The following is a 21,144-nucleotide window of genomic DNA, read 5'->3' as shown; positions in this document are numbered from 1 at the left end:
TATAAAGACGTCACCTGTGCATCCACAATACACCCTCAACATACTCCCACAACACAGATGCTTTGTCCCAAATTACACCCTATTCCCCTCATAGTGCATTACTATTGACCAGAGCCCTATAGATCCTGGTCAAAAGTAGTGCACTATCTAGGCCAGTGTGTCATTTGGGACACAGTTAGAGGGCCAATGGAGACAGGTGGCCTGTTCTCAGTGATGCCTCAACCAATGAGATAACACTCTGTGTTGCTAAACAACAGCAACACCTACAAGTATTATTAACCTCTGATGCTGATGAAATGAAGGCCAGGCTTTGAAATGAACACTTTGTGGGCTAGTTTCCTGGACACAAATTAAACTTGGTCCTGGACTAAAAAGAAAAGCTCTTTCAATAGGGATTCTCCATGAAGTATGCTTTTTAGTTCAGCATGGCCTTAAGCCAAATACATTTAAACTAAGTTTTTCACAATTCCTGACATGTAATCCTAGCAAAAATTCCCTGTCTTAGGTCAGTTAGGATCACCACTTTATTTTAAGAATGTGAAATGTCTGAATAATAGTAGAGAGAATTATTTATTATAGCTTTTATTTCTTTCATCACATTCCCAGTGGGTCAGAAGTTTACATACACTCAATTAGTATTTGGTAGCATTGCCTTTAAATTGTTCAACTTGGGTCAAACATTTCGGGTAGCCTTCCACAAGCTTCCCACAATAAGTTGGTTGAATTTTGGCCCATTCCTCCTGACAGAGCTGGTGTAACTGAGTCAGCTTTGTAGGCCTCCATGCTCACACACGCTTTTTCAGTTCTGCCAACAAATGTTCTATAGGATTGAGGTCAGGGCTTTGTGATGGCCACTCCAATACCCTGACTTTGTTGTCCTTAAGCCATTTTGCCACAACTTTGGAAGTATGCTTGGGGTCAATGTCCATTTGGAAGACCCATTTGCGACCAAGCTTTAACTTCCTGACTGATGTCTTGAGATGTTGCTTCAATATGTCCACATAATTTTCCATCCTCTTGATGCCATCTATTTTGTGAAGTACACCAGTCCCGCCTGCAGCAAAGCACCCCCACAACATGATGCTGCCACCCCCGTGCTTCACGGACGGGATGGTGTTTTTCGGCTTGCAAACCTCCACCTTTTTCTTCCAAACATAACGATGGTCATTATGGCCAAACAGTTCTATTTTTGTTTCATCAGACCAGAGGACATTTCTCCAAAAAGTAAGATCTTTGTCCCCATGTGCAGTTACAAACCGTAGTCTGGCTTTTTTATGGCGGTTTTGGAGCAGTGGCTTCTTCCTTGCTGAGTGGCCTTTCAGGTTATGTCAATATAGGACTTGTTTTACTGTGGATATAGATACTTTTGTACCTGTTTCCTCCAGCATCTTCACACAGTCCTTTGCTGTTGTTCTGGGATTGATTTGCACTTTTCGCACCAAAGTACGTTCATCTCTAGGAGATAGAACGTGACTCCTTCCTGAGCGGTATGACGGCTGCGTGGTCCCATTGTGTTTATACTTGCGTACTATTGTTTGTACAGATGAACGTGGTACCTTGAGGCGTTTGGAAATTGCTCCCGAGGATGAACCAGACTTGTGGAGGTCTACAATTTTTTTTCTGAGGTCTTGGCTGATTTCTTTTGATTTTCCCATGATGTCAAGCAAAGAGGCACTGAGTTTGAAGGTAGGCCTTGAAATACATCCACAGGTACACCTGCAATTGACTCAAATAGTGTCAATTAGCCTATCAGAAGCTTCTAAATCCATGACATAATTTTCCGGAATTTTCCAAGCTATTTAAAGGCACAGTCAAGTTAGTGTATGTCAACTTCTGACCCACTGGAATTGTGATACAGTGAATTATAGGTGAAATAATCTGTCTGTAAACAATTGTTGCAAAAATGACTTGTGTCATGCACAAAGTAGATGTCCTAACCAACTTGCCAAAACTATAGTTTGTTAACAAGAAATTTGTGGAGTGGTTGAAAAATGAGTTATAATGACTCCAAACTAAGTGTATGTAAACTTCTGACTTCAACTGTATGTGTTGTGATAATTGCGTTGTTTGCTCTATAACCTGTTAGTTCATATGCCTAAAGGCCAATACATTAAGAAGACATAGGGAAAGAATGAATTCAACCACACATTTGTTTAATCATAAAACCAGAGAGCGACCTCTATCCAGTGAAGTCCACAAAACATATTGCATGTAACAAACAGCTCCATGACCTACAGCAGGGTCAAGCAAGTAAATGTTTGACATTTTTGGACTACGAAACAACTATTGATTTAGAACCACGGAGGGTTACCTTAAGTCTCAATGAAAACAGGCGCTATTCCAGCACAATTTCAACATTATCAAATCACCTCTGCTTAGTCTAATACAGTGACAACTAAAAACAATTTAGTCCAATCAGCCATGGCAGTCCATGGTTCTGATTTCTGTCTCTCTCTCTCTCTCTGTGTGTGTGTGTGTGTGTGCGTGCATGCGTTCATGCAAGTACTCACCCTACTTGTACTACTTCTACACCCTAGAGCCTCTACAGTAGACCCTATACTACTCCTACACCCTAGAGCCTCTACTGTAGACCCTGTACTACTCCTACTCCCTAGAGCCCCTACAGTAGACCCTGTACTAGTCCTACACCCTAGAGCCCCTACAGTAGACCCTGTACTACTCCTACTCCCTAGAGCCCCTACAGTAGACCCTGTATTACTCCTACACCCTAGAGCCCCTAGCCTAGAGTAGATGCCCCTCCATCAACTACTGTAATCCAACAATACTCAGCTAGAGTAGCTAGACCTCCTCCTCCCTTGTCTGACCCCTCATCTGTTACATGGCTTTCTCATTCCAAATCAAATCAAACCTTATTTGTCACATGCGCCGAATACAACAAGTGTAGACTTTACCATGAAAGGCTTACTTACAAGCCCTTAACCAACAGTGCAGTTCAAGAAGAGTTAAGAAAATATTTACCAAGTAGACTAAAATAAAAAGTAATAGTAAAAAGTAACACAATAAGAACAACAATAATGAGGCTATATACAGGGGGCACCGGTACCGAGTCAGTGTGTGGGGGTACAGGTTAGTTGAGGTAATTTGTACATGTACACTACCGTTCAAAAGTTTGGGGTCACTTAGAAATGTCCTTGTTTTTGAAAGAAAAGCACATTTTTTGTCCATTAAAATATCATCAAATTGATCAGAAATACAGTGTAGACATTGTTAATGTTGTAAATGACTATTGTAGCTGTAAACGGCTGATTTTTTTATTGAATATCAACATAGGCGTACAGAGGCCCATTATCAGCAACCATCACTCCTGTGTTACAATGACACGTTGTGAAGAGGTGTCTCCGGGATGCTGGCCTTCTATGCAGAGTTCCTCTATCCAGTGTCTGTGTTCTTTTGCCCATCTTAATCTTTTCTTTTTAAAGGCCAGGCGGACATATGGCTTTTTCTTTGCAACTCAGCCTTGAAGGCCAGCATCCCGGAGTCACCTCTTCACTGTTGACATTGAGACTGGTGTTTTGCGGGTACTATTTCATGAAGCTGACAGTTGAGGACTTGTGAGGCGCCTGTTTCTCAAACTAGACACTAATGAACTTTTCCTCTTCCTTAGTTGTGCACTGGGGCCTCCCACTCCTCTTTCTATTCTGGTTAGAGCCAGTTTGGGCTGTACTGTGAAGGGAGTAGTACACAATGTTGTACGAGATCTTCAGTTTCTTGGCAATTTCTCGCATGGAATAGCCTTCATTTCTCAGAACAAGAATAGACTGGCGAGTTTCAGAAGAAAGTTCTTTGTTTCAAGACATTTTGAGCCTGTAATTGAACACACAAATGCTGATGCTCCAGATACTCAACTAGTCTAAAGAAGGCCAGTTTTGTTGCTTCTTTAACCAGTACAACAGTTTTCAGCTGTGCTAACATAATTGCAAAAGGGTGTTCTAATGGTTAATCAGCCTTTTAAAATTATAAACTTGGATTAGCTAACACAATGTGCCATTGGAACACAGGAGTGATGGTTGCTGATAATGGGCCTCTGTTCGCCTATGTATATATTCCATAAACAATCTGCCGGTTTCAGCTACAATAGTCATTTACAACATTATTAACAATGTCTACACTGTATTTCTGATCAATTTGATGTCATTTTAATCGACCAAAAAATTGATTTTATTTCAAAAACAAAGACATTTCTTAGTGACTCCAAACTTTTGAATGGTAGTGTAGTTGGGGGTGAAGTGACTATGCATAGATAATAAACAGCGAGTAGCAGCAGTGTACAAAAGGGGGGGGGAGGTCAATGTAAATTGTCCGGTGGCGATTTTATTAATTGTTCAGCACTCTTATGGCTTGGGGGTAGAAGCTGTTGAGAAGCCTTTTTGTCCTAGACTTGGCGCTCCGGTACCCCTTGCAGTGTGGTAGCAGAGAGAACAGTCTATAACTTGGGTGACTGGAGTCTCTGACAATTTTATGGGTTTTCCTCTGACACCGCCTATTTTATAGGTCCTGGACGGCAGGAAGCTTGGCCCCAGTGATGTACTGAGCCGTTCACACTACCCTCTGTAGCGCCTTATGGTCAGCAGTTGCCATACCAGGCGGCGATGCAACCGGTCAGGATGCTCTTGATGGTGCAGCTGTAGAACCTTTTGAGGATCTGAGGACCCATGCCAAATCTTTTCAGTCTCCTGAGGGGGAAAAGGTTTTGTTGTGCCCTCTTCATGACTGTCTTGGTATGTTTGGACTATGATAGTTCATTGGTGATGTGGACGCCAAGGAACTTGAAACTCTTGACCCGCTCCACTACAGCCCCGTTGATGTTAATGGGGGCCTATTCGGCACCCCTTTTCCTGTAGTCTACGATCAGCTCCTTTGTCTTGCTCACATTAAGGGAGAGGTTGTTGTCTTGGCACTACACTGACAGTTCTCTGACCTCCTCTTTATAGGCCGTCTCATCGTTGTCGGTGATCAGGCCTACCACTGTTGTGCCGTCAGCAAACTTAATGATGGTGTTTGAGTCTTGTTTGGCCACGCAGTCGTGGGTGAACAGAGAATACAGGAGGGCACAAAGTACACCCTGAGAGGCCTCAGTGTTAAGGATCAGCGTGGCAGACGTGTTGTTGCCTACTCTTACCACCTGGGGGCGGCCCGTCAGGAAGTCCAGGATCCAGTTGCAGAGGGAGGTGTTCAGTCCCAGAGTCCTTAGCTTAGTGATGAGCTTCGAGGGCACTATGGTGTTGAACGCTGAGCTGTAGTCAATGAACAACATTCTCACATAGGTGTTCCTTTTGTCCAGGTGAGAAAGGGCAGTGTGGAGTGAGATTGAGATTGTGTCATCTGTGGATCTGTTGGGGCGGTATGCGAATTGGAGTGTGTCTAGGGTGTCCGGGAGGATGCTGTTGATGTGAGCCATGACCAGCCTTTCAAAGCACTTCATGGCTACCGACGTGAGTGCCACGGGGCGGTAATCATTTAGGCAGGTTACCTTCGCTTCCTTGGGCACAGGGACTATGGTGGTCTGCTTGAAACATGTAGGTATTACAGATTCGGTCAGGGAGAGGTTGAAAATATCAGGGAAGACACTTGCCAGTTGGTCAGCGCATGCTTTGAGTACACGTCCTGATAATCCATCTGGCCCAGCAGCTTTGTGAATGTTGACCTGTTCACGCTTTTATATTTTGTTGTCCTAGGCTTCCTGTCTAAAATGCTTGCTCGCTAGCCTACCTTATTTTCATGGGCAATGATGAGCCAGCTAGTTAACATTAACCTCCTACGTCTAGCTACATATTGCTCTTCCATCCTCTCAGTTCAGGGGCACAACAATGTATGAATTTATGGTTAATTCAGAATCGTCATTATAATCATAGGCCAGTACGGAGAATTAAGTAAAACCACAAGTCCAAATCCCTATCTCCATCCATGGCTAATTTAGAAAAGGGTTAATTTTAGCTAGATAGCCACTGGAGGACAACAACACAACGAGATGCAACAATTCAAGTTGTCTCTGTCAATGACGTTTTGCTCTCGTTGTGAAGCCAAATCCAAACTGGCTTTCTTTTACACTTTTTGTTTTGGTGCGCCAGGACCATTCACAATTGAGCTCACTCAGTTTCTCTCAACGCTGATTGGTTATTATTATTATTATTATTTTTTTTATGAAGGGGAGGCCAAATGCTCGCTTGCTTCCCTTGCATTCAGTGCTACGAGAGGCAACAATGTCAAAAAGAGTATGACCAGACAATATCAGATAGATGGCCTACACATAAAGAGACAGAGTGGCACCGTTTCACAGGTGAGATACATTCCGCCCCTTGCGAATTGTAGGAAAATTATGAAACAGAGACGAATCAAAGCATATTTAGCCTAAGTCACGTGCTGTTGAGTTCTGGCCGCATGAAAGAAAAAAACGTGACATTTCAGCACAATCATCTTAAATTGCCATGAGAAATGATGTGGTGTTTTTGGTCTAACAGTAGCCTAACATTATCTATGCTATTATATTCAGTTTGTTATGTAGAATACTAATGCATCATTAAGTGATCTTGCGAGACATAGCACCATTCTGAGGACACTCTGCTGCGTACCGACAGCACTACACTCCTGATTATAGGATAACGTCCAGGTTTTTCATGTTACTAAGGCTCTATGAACTAAGCGGGCCATTCAGTTGACTACACTTTTTTTCACCATTGCAGCAGTGCAAAAGATTCACATCTGACCAAAAATCATTCAGGGCTAAACCCCTTAGAGCCAGGTCATGGTGATGTCCCTGCTTCTAGTCCTGCTGGTTTGTCACTATCTGGGCAAGTGGCAAAGTCCTGAGGTCCTGAGTCTATTTCTAATATTTATCTTCTTAAAATCTGATTTTAAATCTACCCTAACCTTAACCCTAATCTTAACCACACTGCTAACCTAATGCTTAACCCTAACCTTAAATGAAGACCAAAACGCAAATTTTTGTACTCAAAATTTTTTATGATAAGACTTCCCCCCCCCCCATCTAGTGGGAACCGCCCCTCAGGGACTGACCCCCTCTAGACCCTCCGTAGGAACCATCCTGCTGGGATTGACCCCCTCTAGACCCTCTGTAGGAACCATCCTGCTGGGATTGACCCCCTCTAGACCCTCCATAGCTATAGGTGTAGTAGAGGATGCCCTTCTACACTGTGGGTCCCTTTACTGATAGAACACACAGATAGAACACACTGTGGGTCACCTTACTGATAGAACACACTGATAGAACACACTGTGGGTCTCCTTAATGATAGAACACACTGATAGAACACACTGTGGGTCTCTTTACTGATAGAACACACTGTGGGTCTCTTTACTGACAGAACACACTGTGGGTCTCCTTACTGACAGAACATACTGATAGAACACACTGTGGGTCCCTTTACTGATAGAACACACTGTGGGTCCCTTTACTGACAGAACACACTGTGGGTCTCCTTTACTGACAGAACACACTGTGGGTCTCCTTTACTGATAGAACACACTGTGGGTCTCCTTTACTGACAGAACACACTGTGGGTCTCCTTTACTGATAGAACACACTGTGGGTCTCCTTACTGACAGAACACACTGACAGAACACACTGTGGGTCTCTTTACTGACAGAACACACTGTGGGTCTCCTTACTGATAGAACACACTGTGGGTCTCCTTACTGACAGAACACACTGTGGGTCTCCTTACTGATAGAACATACTGATAGAACACACTGTGGGTCCCTTTACTGATAGAACACACTGTGGGTCCCTTTACTGATAGAACATACTGATAGAACACACTGTGGGTCTCCTTTACTGACAGAACACACTGATAGAACACACTGTGGGTCTCCTTTACTGACAGAACACACTGATAGAACACACTGTGGGTCTCCTTACTGACAAGGGTTTTATTAGTCACATTTACAATAAAAAACATAACATTTGTTTCACCAGTGCAAACACATTTAAGTGTAAAACATAAAAAATAAATTGAACACCAAAATACATCAATGTATTTCAAGGTATTTCAATGTATTTCAAGTATTTCAATGATCAAAGTGCGATGCAAAAGTCCATATGGTTGTGCTATTGTTTATCAGGCCCTATATTGTCTACTTTAAGTCACACCTCCAGCTTCCGTTCAGAGGTGGACTCAACGCTCCACATGGGGTCAGCCATGCTGGTGGCACCACACCTTGACCTGAACAGGAAAGAGGGAGTTTCATGCTCAAACAACTGGAGTAGAGGTACTCATTTAAATAATCGAATGATGCATCAGAAGTTGTGTCACGAGAATTTTCATCCCGATGTTCTAACTGAACTATTTTATAACTTTGACCAATTCCCAGAAGTTTGTAAGACCCTGGTTAATGAAGAATTAGACAAAGCCCCCAGTCTGCAATAGATCAATCCTTTATTCAGAGAGTACTCTGAAGTCAAAAATGAGAACATAGTCTTTATAACACACACACACACACACACACACACACACACACACACACACACACACACACACACACACACACACACACACACACACACACACACACACACACACACACACACAACTGAATTTTTATCAATAGAAACTCCACCTTTCTTTTAGGCGGGTTGTATATTTTTCCACAGATCACATTCCTAGTTTTTATCACTTTTCTACCAGCCTGGCAGTTTCTAGCCATTCCTCTCCTCCCTAGATTAGAGGGGCCTTTGAAGGGGCCTCTTTCCTGTTGTCAGTTTTCAGAGTTATAACTAGGTCATCTGTAGTTCAGTTGTCCTTTGTTGTCTCAACCATACATTTCTCACCTTGCTACAGAGTAACACAATGTTTTTTTGTCTTAACTTGTCTTACACACACATTATTGGATTATAGTCTTATAATTCTAATACATTTCACACAGTTAAATACGTTTCAGGGTGGAATTATTTAGTCATTACTTTAAACATATAAATTCCTTTATCAAGTTGAGGCGAGAAACTCTCCCTTTGATACGTTATAATAATAATAATTTAATAATAATATAATAATAATATACTTATTAATAATAATATAATAATAATATACTTATTAATAATAATATAATAATAATTTAGTAATAATAATAATAATATTATAATAATAATATAATAACAATAATAATTATAATTATAATAGTCATAATATAATAATAATAATCATATTAGACTGAGACTGCTCTTCTCTGTGTCACGGAGGCTCTCCGCACTGCTAAAGCTAACTCTCTCTCCTCTGCTCTCATTCTTCTAGACCTATCTGCTGCCTTTGATACTGTGAACCATCAGATCCTCCTCTCCACCCTCTCCGAGTTGGGCATCTCTGGCGCGGCTCACTCTTGGATTGCGTCCTACCTCACAGGTCGCTCCTACCAGGTGGCGTGGCGAGAATCCGTCTCCGCACCACGTGCTCTCACCACTGGTGTCCCCCAGGGCTCAGTTCTAGGCCCTCTCCTATTCTCGCTATACACCAAGTCACTTGGCTCTGTCATATCCTCACATGGTCTCTCCTATCATTGCTACGCAGACGACACACAATTAATCTTCTCCTTTCCCCCATCTGATAACCAGGTGGCGAATCGCATCTCTGCATGTCTGGCAGACATATCAGTGTGGATGGCGGATCACCACCTCAAGCTGAACCTCGGCAAGACGGAGCTGCTCTTCCTCCCGGGGAAGGACTGCCCTTTCCATGATCTCGCCATCACTGTTGACAACTCCATTGTGTCCTCCTCCCAGAGTGCTAAGAGTCTTGGTGTGACCCTGGACAACAACCTGTTGTTCTCCGCTAACATCAAGGCGGTGACCCGATCCTGTAGGTTCATGCTCTACAACATTCGCAGAGTACGACCCTGCCTCACACAGGAAGCGGCACAGGTCCTAATCCAGGCACTTGTTTATCTCCCGTCTGGATTACTGCAACTCGCTGTTGGCGGGGCTCCCTGCCTGTGCCATTAAACCCCTACAACTCATCCAGAACGCCGCAGCCCATCTGGTGTTCAACCTTCCCAAGTTCTCTCACGTCACCCCGCTCCTCCGCACACTCCACTGGTTTCCAGTTGAAGCTCGCATCTTCTACAAGACTATGGTGCTTGCCTACGGAGCTGTGAGGGGAACGGCACCTCCGTACCTTCAGGCTCTGATCAGGCCCTACACCCAAACGAGGGCACTGCGTTCATCCACCTCTGGCCTGCTGGCCCCCCTACCTCTGTGGATGCACAGTTCCCGCTCAGCCTAGTCAAAACTGTTCGCTGCTCTGGCACCCCAATGGTGGAACAAGCTCCCTCACGACGCCAGGACAGCGGAGTCAATCACCACCTTCCGGAGACACCTGAAACCCCACCTCTTTAAGGAATACCTGGGATAGGATAAAGTAATCCTTCTAACCCCCCCCCCAAAAAAGAAAAAAGATATAGATGTACTATTGTAAAGTGGTTGTTCCACTGGATATCATAAGGTGAATGCACCAATTTGTAAGTCGCTCTGGATAAGAGCATCTGCTAAATGACGTAAATGTAAAATGTAAATAATAATAAATAAATAATAACGACAGCCAAGATGAGGACATTGTGAAGTGGGAGAAGGCAAAATTCTGTGAGTGGGAGAGAGAGAGAGTAGGGGAGTGGAGGGGAAGGATGTGGGGACAAAGATATTAACATGTTACCAGGGTGTCGATAAGAGTTGGAAACAGAGTACAAACACATTGTTCAGAGAGGAGAACAAAAACATTGCTAAAGAGAGAAAGTGAGAAAGACAGAGAAAGAGAGAGAAAGAAAGAGAGAGAAAGAGAGGGAAAGAGAGAGAAAGAGAGAATGAGAGAGAGAAAGAGAGAATGAGAGAGAAAGAGACAGAAAGAGAGGTAAAGAGAGGGAAAGAGAAGGAAAGAAAGGGAAAGAGAGAGAAAGAGAGCAAAAGAGAGCAAGAGAAAAATCGATACACAGAGAGACTGAAAGAGAAAGAGAGTGGGGGAAGGGAAGCAGGACAAGAAATGGACGAAGACTCACCTGATGAGGCTAAAGATGTGCCTTTCTCACGGCACCCAAGTTATCCCAAGGCCTCGTACCCCTTTATAAAGCCCCCGCGGCATGAAGAATAAGCTCATATTAAACCACATGTGGTTCATTCCCAGTGGTATCTAGCACCAATATGAACACAGGTTGCATCCCAAATGACATCCTTTTCCTTATATAGTGCACTACTATGCGCCCTGGTCAAAAGTAATGTGCAAAGAGAATAGGATGCCATTTGGGAAGCAGTCACACCCTCTCCTGCCAAGAGATTTTAAAAACAAGCTAAAAGCCAATCTGATGTTTAAACCTACATTAGCAAAAATTAAACTCAACATCAGGTAATCTGATGCAGTTTAAGATGCATTTGCATTTGCTTAAGCTGTTTTCTAGTGAAATGTGGACACTGTTGTTCAGAGAGGAGCTAGCCAACAACACAGCTAACACAATCACTTCAAACTGAAGCTGGAAAGACTGCAAACTAGGTGCACTTTGTTTTATTTTAACTTTTTTCAATTTATATTTCTTTGTATATACAGTATCCATAAAAATGATGGCAGCTGATTCGTGTCCCGACTCCCGACACGTTCATTAATGTGGGACAGCTGGAGATCAAATTTGAATATTGAAACAATGTTGCAAATGTCAGAGAGACAGACAGCAAGGTTTATACAAAACTCTGATGTTGAAAACGAAATGTTAGTCTAAAAGAAATATGAGATAATGTCTAGATGCTTTTTATAGTGGAGATCAAGTTTATAAATTGCCTGGCTGGGCTGATGAGACAATGGATTGAGCAGTCAGATGGAACAGAGTAGAGGTCGACCGATTAATCGGAGTGGCCGATTAATTAGGGCCGATTTCAAGTTTTCATAACAATCGGAAATCGGTATTTTTGGCCGCCGATTTGGCCGATTTTTTATTTTATTTATTTTTTTAATATATTTTTTTTCTTCACCTTTATTTAACGAGGCAAGTCAGTTAAGAACACATTCTTATTTTCAATGATGGCCTAGGAACGTTGGGTTAACTGCCTTATTCAGGGGCTGACTGACAGATTTTTACCTTGTCAGCTCAGGGATTCAATCTTGCAACCTTACGGTTAACTAGTCCAATGCTCTAACCACCTGCTTTACATTGCACTCCACGAGGTTACACGAATGCATAAGAAGCCAAGGTAAGTTGCTAGCTAGCATTAAACTTATCTTATAAAAAAACAATCAATCAATCATAATCACTAGTTCACTACACATGGTTGATGATATTACTAGTTTATCTAGCCTGTCCTGCGTTGCATATAAATCGCTTAGGTACACGATGCTCCAACCATAAACATCAATGACTTTCTTAACATCAATACACAAGTGTATATTTTTAAACCTGCATATTTAGTTAATATTGCCTGCTAACATGAATTTCTTTTAACTAGGGAAAATGTGTCACTTCTCTTGCAAACAGAGTCAGGGTATATGCAGCAGTTTGGGCCGCCTGGCTGTTGCAAACTGTGAAGACTATTTCTTCCTAACAAAGACAGCCAACTTCGCCAAACGGGGATGATTTAACAAAAGCGCATTTGCGAAAAAAGCATAATCGTTGCACGACTGTACCTAACCATAAACATCAATGCTTTTCTTAAAATGAATACACAGAAGTATATATTTTTAAACCTGCATATTTAGCTAAAAGAAATCCAGGTTAGCAGGCAATATTAACCAGGTGAAATTGTGTCATTTTGCGTTCATTGCATGCAGTCAGGGTATATGCAACAGTTTGGGCCGCCTGGCTCGTTGTAATCTAATTTGCCAGAATTTTACGTAATTATGACATAATATTGAAGGTTGTGCAATGTAACAGGAATAACGTTTTGTTTTCGAGATGATAGTTTCCGGATTCGACCATATTAATGACCTAAGGCTCGTGTTTCTGTGTGTTATTATGTTATAATTAAGTCTATGATTTGATAGAGCAGTCTGACTGAGCGATGGTAGGCAGCAGCAGGCTCGTAAGCATTCATTCAAAATAGCACTTTTGTGCGTTTTGCCAGCAGCCCTTCGCAATGCATTGCGCTGTTTATGACTTTAAGCCTGTCAACTCCCAAGACGAGGCTTGTGTAACCCATTTGAAATGGCTAGCTAGTTAGCCGGGTGCGCGCTAATAGCGTTTCAAACGTCACTCGCTCTGAGACTTGGAGTAGTTGTTTCCCCTTGCTCTGCATGGGTAACGCTGCTTCGAGGGTGGCTGTTATCGATGTGTTCCTGGTTCGAGCCCAGGTAGGAGCGAGGAGAGGGATGGAAGCTATACTCTTACACTGGCAATACTAAAGTGCCTATAAGAACATCCAATAGTCAAAGGTATATGAAATACAAATCGTATAGAGAGAAATAGTCCTATAATTCCTATAATAACTACAACCTAAAACATCTTACCTGGGAATATTGAAGACTCATGTTAAAAGGAACCACCAGCTTTCATATGTTCTCATGTTCTGAGCAAGGAACTTAAACGTTAGCTTTTTTACATGGCACATATTGCACTTTTACTTTCTTCTCCAACACTTTGTTCTTGCATTATTTAAACCAAATTGAACATGTTTCATTATTTATTTGAGGCTAAATTGAATTTATTGATGTATTATATTAAGTTAAAATAAGTGTTCATTCAGTATTGTTGTAATTGTCATTATTACAAATAAATAAATAATAATAATTAAAAAAATGGCCGATTAATCGGCAGCGGCTTTTTTGGCCTCCGATAATCGGCATCGGTATCGGCGTCGAAAAATCATAATCGGCCGACCTCTAGAACAGAGTAAATAAGCATTTCAACATCATAGATTTAGCCAGTGGTAACTTCTGGAATAGACACTGGCTGAAATGCGCTTTTAACCAATCAGAATTCAGGAACAGACCCACCCATTGTAAAACAAGGTAATAAGGAATGTGTCACCCAGTTCCTAAGTCCCATCGCTACAGGTCAATAGCAGAGAAAGATGGACAGGATCTCTTATTGGGCTGTGTCTGAAAACAGTACTACCTGTCAAAATCCTTGCTTCCGCTGAAGACTCTGGACTGCAGGCCGTCGCTCAAGACTCTGGACTGCAGGCCGCCGCTGAAGACTCTGGACTGCAGGCCGCCGCTGAAGACTCTGGGCTGCAGGCCGTCGCTACAGAACTACCCACCACAACTGTTATTTTTGTTCGAGTGTTTGTTTGATTTAAATAAATAATCATGAACACATGCCACGCTGCATCTCTACGACGATCGTTACAAAAGCAGTGCGACAAAAACAACAACACAGTTACACATAAACAAACGTACAGTCAATAACACAAAAGAACAGAAAAATATAAAAATCTATGTACAGTGTGTGCAAATGTAGAAGAGTAGGGAGGGAGGCAATAAATAGGCCCTAGAGGTGAAAAAAATTACAATTTAGCAATAATACTGGAGGGATAGATGTGCAGATGATGATGTGCTAGTCGAGATACTGGGGTACAAAAGAGCAAGAGGGTAAGTAATAATATGGGGATGAGGTAGATGGGTGTGCTATTTACAGATTGGCTGTGTACAGTGATCAGTAAGCTGCTCAGACAGCTGATGCTTAAAGTTGATGCTTAAAGAGAGGGAGATATAAGACTCCAGCTTCAGATCTTTGAGAGGAATTGAGAAGACAAAGAAGCAAGTATTTTTTTATTTAACTAGGCAAGTCAGTTAAAACCTCCTTGGGCTAGGGGGCAGTATTTTGATGTCTGGATGACAAACGTGCCCAAAGTAAACTGCCTGTTACTCAAGCCCAGAAGCTAGGATATGCATATAATTGGTAGATTCGGACAGAAAACACTCTAAAGTTTCTAAAACTGTTCAAATAATGTCTGTGAGTATAACAGAACTGATATGGCAGGCAAATACCCGAGGACAAACCATCCAGAAAAAAACGAATTTCAGCCCACCATTGATTCCTAAGTGTGTCATTTTTAATTTGAAAGGAAAACCTCCCAGATTGCAGTTCCTGGTGCTTCCACTAGTGCTCAACAGTCTTTAGAAAGAGTTTCAGGCTGGTTTTTGGAAAAATGAGCTATAATTTGTCGTTTTTCTAAGTGGCTCCCATTTTGGCTGTAGTGTTCGTTACGCGTACTGGTGAATGTGCTGTCCTCAGATAATTGCATGGTGTGTTTTCGCCGTAAAGCCTTTTTGAAATCTGACACAACGGCTGGATTAGCAAGAAGTTAAGCTTTTAACTGATGTATGACACTTGTATTTTCATGAATGTTAAATATTACTATTTCTGTAATTTGAATTTCGCTCTCTGCAATTTCACCGGATGTTGTCGAGGTGGGTCGTTAGCGGCACGTCTAGCCCAAAGAGGTTTTAAGAACAAATTCTTATTTTACAAGGATGGTTTACCCTGGCCAAACCCTCCCCTAACCCGGACAATGCTTTGACAATTGTATGCCGCCCTATGGGTCTCCTGATCAAGGCCGGTTGTGATACAGTTGGGATCGAACCAGGGTCTGTAGTGACGCCTCTAACACTGAGATGCAGTGCCTTAGACCGCTGCGCCACTTGACCGATAGCAACGTTTTCCTCACTCACTGGGCAAGGAAACTAGCCCTCAAAGTGTTAATTCAAAAGTCTGGCCTTCATTTTATCAGTGTCATGGGATAATAATACCTGTAGGTGTTGCTGTTATTTGGCAACGCAGACTGTTATCTCATTGGTTGAGGCATCACTGAGAACAAGCCACCTGTGGAGTGCCGTTTATAAACAGTGAGAGGGCATAAGAAAAACAGTCAGTGGTTCCCCTGAGACACACAGACAAACACACAGACAGACAGACACACAGACAGGCGCTCATCCCCAGACTCTACAGAACACAGGTATTATGACCCTACCGAGAGTTTATTTTATAATGTATTATATTTAAAATGAACATTATGTAAAGGACTTACTGGGCAAAAACTGTTTGAATCAACGTTGTTTCCACATCATGTCCTGATATACCAAGTCTTTCCTCTCTTCTTCTGACTTTTTCTCTTTTCATTTGTTTCTCTTTCTCCGCCCCCTCTCTCTCCCCCTGTCTCTCTCTACCTCCCCCCTCTCTGCATCTCCCCCATCTCTCTCTCTCTCTCTCTCTCTCTCTCTCTCTCTCTCTCTCTCTCTCTCCTCTCTCCCCCCCATCTCTCTCTCCTAGTTGTCTTCCCTCCACAGATCAAGCCCTATCTGACTGAGAGACATGTCCTCCTCCTCTCTTCTGTGGTGTCTGCTGGTGGTGTGTGTTCTGACTGTGGTCCAGATCTATGCAGCAGAGGAACGTAAGGTCCTCAAGGTGTTCAACCTCAGAGCCAGTGACCTGGACAGCGGCTTGTTCCAGACCCCTGATGCCTACGTCAAGGTAAATCTCTCCTCACCTGAGTCACCTGTCCATCATGATAGTTGATGTGTTGTGATCTGTCTGGCGCCAAATGTCTGGGTGATACATATTGGTGGTGGATGAGGTACGGCCCTCTCCCCTATACTATACGAAGCTCTTTGAGCATCTGGGTAAAAGCTTTATATAAATCTAATCTATTATTATGATTGTGATTATGTTTATGATGATTGTCATGACGATGATGATATTTATGATGACGATGATGATTATCACTATCATAATTATCCTTATCGTCATAATCATTGTCATTATTATAATTCAGGTGTTCAGTGGCGCCGGCTACGGTGGGAAGACAGAGGTAAAGACCGACAACCATGACCCCTGGTGGAAGGAGGACTTCAACTTTTTCAACGTCCGTGAGAACGACCCCATGAGGCTGGAGGTGTACGACTCCGACGTGCTCTTCGACGACCTGCTGGGGACCTGTGAGCGCTCCATCAAGAACGGAACTTGGCAACATAGCTGCTCCATCAAGAGGGGAGGGACGCTGTATTACTCCTACACCCTAGAGCCCCTACAGTAGACCCTGTACTACTCCTACACCCTAGAACCCTTACAGTAGACCCTGTACTACTCCTACACCCTAGAGCCTCGACAGTAGACCCTGTACTACTCCTACACCCTAGAGCCCCTACAGTAGACCCTGTACTACTCCTACACCCTAGAAACCCTACAGTAGACCCTGTACTACTCCTACACCCTAGAGACCCTACAGTAGACCCTGTGCTACTCCTACACCCCAGAGCCTCTACAGTAGACCCTGTATTACTCCTACACCCTAGTCTCTACACTAGACCCTGTACTACTCCTACACCCTAGAGCCCCTACAGTAGACCCTGTACTACTCCTACACCCTAGAGCCCCTACAGTAGACCCTATACTACTCCTACACCCTAGAGCCTCTACAGTAGACCCTGTGCTACTCCTACACCCCAGAGCCTATACAGTAGACCCTGTATTACTCCTACACCCTAGTCTCTACAGTAGACCCTGTACTACTGATACACCCTAGAGCCTCTATAGTAGACCCTGTACTACTCCTACACCCCAAGCCTAGAGTAATATCCCACCTCTCATCCACAACAATCTGTCAAAACTCTGACTTCACTCTGATTCCAAGCACCCTCTACACCAGCGTTTCCCAATCCCGGTCCTGGGCACTAACACACCTGATTCAACTAAAGGCTTGATGATGACTTGATTAGTTGAATCAAGTGTGTTAGCGGAGTGCTAAGGGCAAAAACCAAAACGTGCTCCTCTTTGAGTCCCCGGACACATCTCTAAACTGTGTTCTGAATCACAACAGACACATGTACCTAGTTTCCCCCACCTCCTCACTCTGATCTCATGGTCCTCCCTTTAGACATCAATAAAACATCTGTATTTCAGTATAATGGTCTCAGTTTAGACATCAATAAAACAACTGTATTTCAGTATAATGCTCTCAATTTGGTTCTTTCTTTTATCACCATGAAGTGTTTAGGTTTTCTCCTAATATTTGTCTGTGACTCCTGCAGGAATTTGTGCCTCTGTGAAGGAATTGTGCAGGTGACTTGCAGGAATCCTGCAGGACTAATGTTGATAACTGTCAGAAGTTTTGCCTATGCCTCTGTAGGACTCCTGTTTGTATTGTCCCGCAGGAATTCTAAAATCCTACAGATCCTGCATGTTTAAAAAAAATAATTCCTGCAGGACAAGGTAAATTCCTGCAGGATTCATTTATTCTTCAAGATACCTTTTTTTTCAAAAGCATGTTTGACTCACTGTGTCCACACACACACACACACAAACTGTACACTGAACATTTTTAAAGTGCTTGACACCTTAGGTTGATGACGACAACAAATAAACAAATGAATACATTCAAAATAGACAGAATCCATGTGAATAGTCGTTTCAGTTTATTCATTTTAATTTCACAAATGTTACAATTTATAGAACAATATTATCGTATACAGTATACAACACATTTTCCAAATACATTATATATACACAAAACATACAGTACAAAACATATGAATGGGAGTATGTTGTCTGGGACAGTGGAGGGTCTGGGTAGTTCAGTTCCCTCACCCCAACCCACTATCAGAGTGAGTGTTGTCAGGCAAGTTTGAGGCTAAAAAAACGTGGAAGTGCATGCATGCATGAATGGCAGAATATACTTCCTATATTGCCATCTTGCCATCTTGCCATTTGCATTTGGGCTCAGTAGTGACCTTCTGGACAGCTTTGTAATTGTTGTGAACATTTTTGTTAAAATCTGAAAAGAGCAGGATTTGATCTGGGTCAGTATGTATTACCAGCATTAACTCTCCGCACTACGCATTCCTCATGAAACAAATAGTGTTTGAATACCATGTAAGGCGACATGTATGTATGAACGGCAGAATATGTGCCTACTATATTACCATCATAGGTCATTTTGGCATTTGTGCTCAGCTCCTGGCATACAATATAATTGTTCTTACCATGTTTTGTGAGAATTCTCAACCATTTTGTATTTGAACGACTTTGAGGTGTCAGGCCACGCCCTCACTCAAGTTCATTGGCTCACAGCGACCATTACGTTTATAATCAACTTCGCTTTTGGAACATATTAAGATCCTGGTCTATAGACGCTGAACATTAAGTCTCGTGGAAATCTGTTCAGCAGGCTAGATGATCCATCATAGTGAGGTAATCGATCCTAGAGGAAAATACTATGTCAACATTATACCAAGTTTTTTGAAAGATCTCAACCATTTTGTCTTTGAAAGATTTGAAGTGTCAGGTCATGCCTTCAGTAACAGAGCTGTTTACAGATAGGATGGGTGGACAGCAGCGTGAGCCCCCTCGCTGTGCTGTGCTTAGAAAACTGCCATCTAAAACTGCCATTATCCACCCCCTTCACCTTTCCTCAGCCCCGCCTAAAGATACAGGTTGTTGGAATGTCTTTCATGTAGATACAGGTTGTTGGAATGTCTTCCATGTAGATACAGGTTGTTGGAATGTCTTCCATGTAGATACAGGTTGTTGGAATGTCTTCCATGTAGATACAGGTTGTTGGAATGTCTTCCATGTAGATACAGGTTGTTGTAATGTCTCCATGTAGATACAGGTTGTTGTAATGTCTCCATGTAGATACAGGTTGTTGGGATGTCTTTCATGTAGATACAGGTTGTTGGAATGTCTTCCATGTAGATACAGGTTGTTGGGATGTCTTTCATGTAGATACAGGTTGTTGGAATGTCTGAGCGTTTTATTAACTGCACATTGTTGGAGACTCTCGTTAAGTATTCCTGAAGCAGTAGCCACTGTGTCTCTCTTTTGCTGTATAGTTGGTTGTATTAAGGGGGTCAGTGAATGCATACCCCACGTCACAGCTATGACCCACGTCTACAAAACTCCTTATCAGCGCCACTGACCCTTTTGTTTGTGACAACTGCAAGGTTGACCCATTTCGATAGTGTGGTACTAGAGTTTGAATGAATGTGATTGTCATACACTATTGCACTTAGAGGAAATGGGCTGGTCATTCACTAAGCCTGATTCTCCAAGGAGAGAAGCCTCCCTTGGTGTTGGCATTCTCACACTTGTTTGAATTAGTCCCTTCTAGATACAAATACCTACTTTACTTCGGAAGATGTCAATTAATAATCTTACATGGGGATATATACATTGCAATTTGCCATAGAGCTTCATATATGACACACAAATAAACATTACATTCATAAATAGTGCACACAAAATACCTACCTTTTTCGGTACGGACGCGTCTCCTTTTTGTGACTGTTGGGTCCGGTGTCTTACTATACAGCTAAGCCTTGTATTCCAGGATGTGACTTTAAGACTCAATGAGAAAAATAAATACAAATTGTCTTTAAAACAAATTACACCAACAAAACGCTAAGAATAATATAGGTGATAACTTACTAATCACACATCTTTTTCCCTGCATGCAGTAGAAGTCACCTGTAGAGTCAACACCTGGCTGGACTCAGGCACGGCTACCAGAGGTCACGGATGTTTATCGACACAGAACCTAGCTAGACTAGATAGCTGTATCAACATCCACTTTCTGCCAAAACCCACTAAGGGTCAAGGGAAGCCAGTTTGGATTTGGCTTCACACCAATCACATCACATCAAGCCAAAGGTCATTTGACAGAATTTTAAAAAAAATTGTTGCTTCTCGTTGTGTTGTCTTCCGGTGGCTAGCTAGCTAGCTAGCTGGCTAAAATTGTCCCTTTCCTAAATTAGCCATGAATGGAGATAGGGATTTGGACTTGTGATTTTACTTAATTCTCTATACTGGCCAATGATTATAATGGTGATTTTGATCCAACCATAAATTCATACATTGTGCCTCTGGCCTGAGAGGATGGACTTTCAATATGTAGCAAGATTTAGTAGGCTAATGTTAACTAGATGTCTAATTGTTTCCCATGAGAGGAAGTTTCGTCAACATGAAAGAGAGGAAGATGGCATTGCTGTTTCTCTACAAGTATGGTGAATCATCATGTTTTTCTACTTACACACACAGAGATATATGTTTACCATGGTATTTAGCTTACATTGATTGCATTCAATCGTTTTTGGAATCTTTTAGTTGTCCCTTTATTAAACTAAGCATACTGTAGGTGATTTGATGATGTTGAAGTTGAAATTCTGCTGGAATAGTGGAGGCAGCTCGTATTTTCTTTAAGACTTGCGGTAA

At 42.3% G+C, this 21,144-nt stretch overlaps 1 protein-coding gene across 1 annotated transcript; it reads left to right on the top strand.

The window, feature by feature from the left end:
- Window positions 1–15,795: 15,795 nt before the first annotated feature.
- Window positions 15,796–17,897, top strand: LOC115200560 (perforin-1). Its single transcript, XM_029763722.1, has 3 exons — window positions 15,796–15,895; window positions 16,210–16,410; window positions 16,712–17,897. The coding sequence occupies exons 2-3, from the start codon at window positions 16,252–16,254 to the stop codon at window positions 16,970–16,972; spliced, it is 420 nt and encodes a 139-aa protein (XP_029619582.1). The 5' UTR covers window positions 15,796–15,895; window positions 16,210–16,251; the 3' UTR covers window positions 16,973–17,897.
- The last annotated feature ends 3,247 nt before the right edge of the window (window positions 17,898–21,144 follow it).

This window comes from Salmo trutta, chromosome 9 (genome assembly GCF_901001165.1).
Source record: "Salmo trutta chromosome 9, fSalTru1.1, whole genome shotgun sequence".
NCBI lineage: Eukaryota > Metazoa > Chordata > Actinopteri > Salmoniformes > Salmonidae > Salmo > Salmo trutta.
This window is presented reverse-complemented; position numbering and strand designations above follow the sequence as displayed.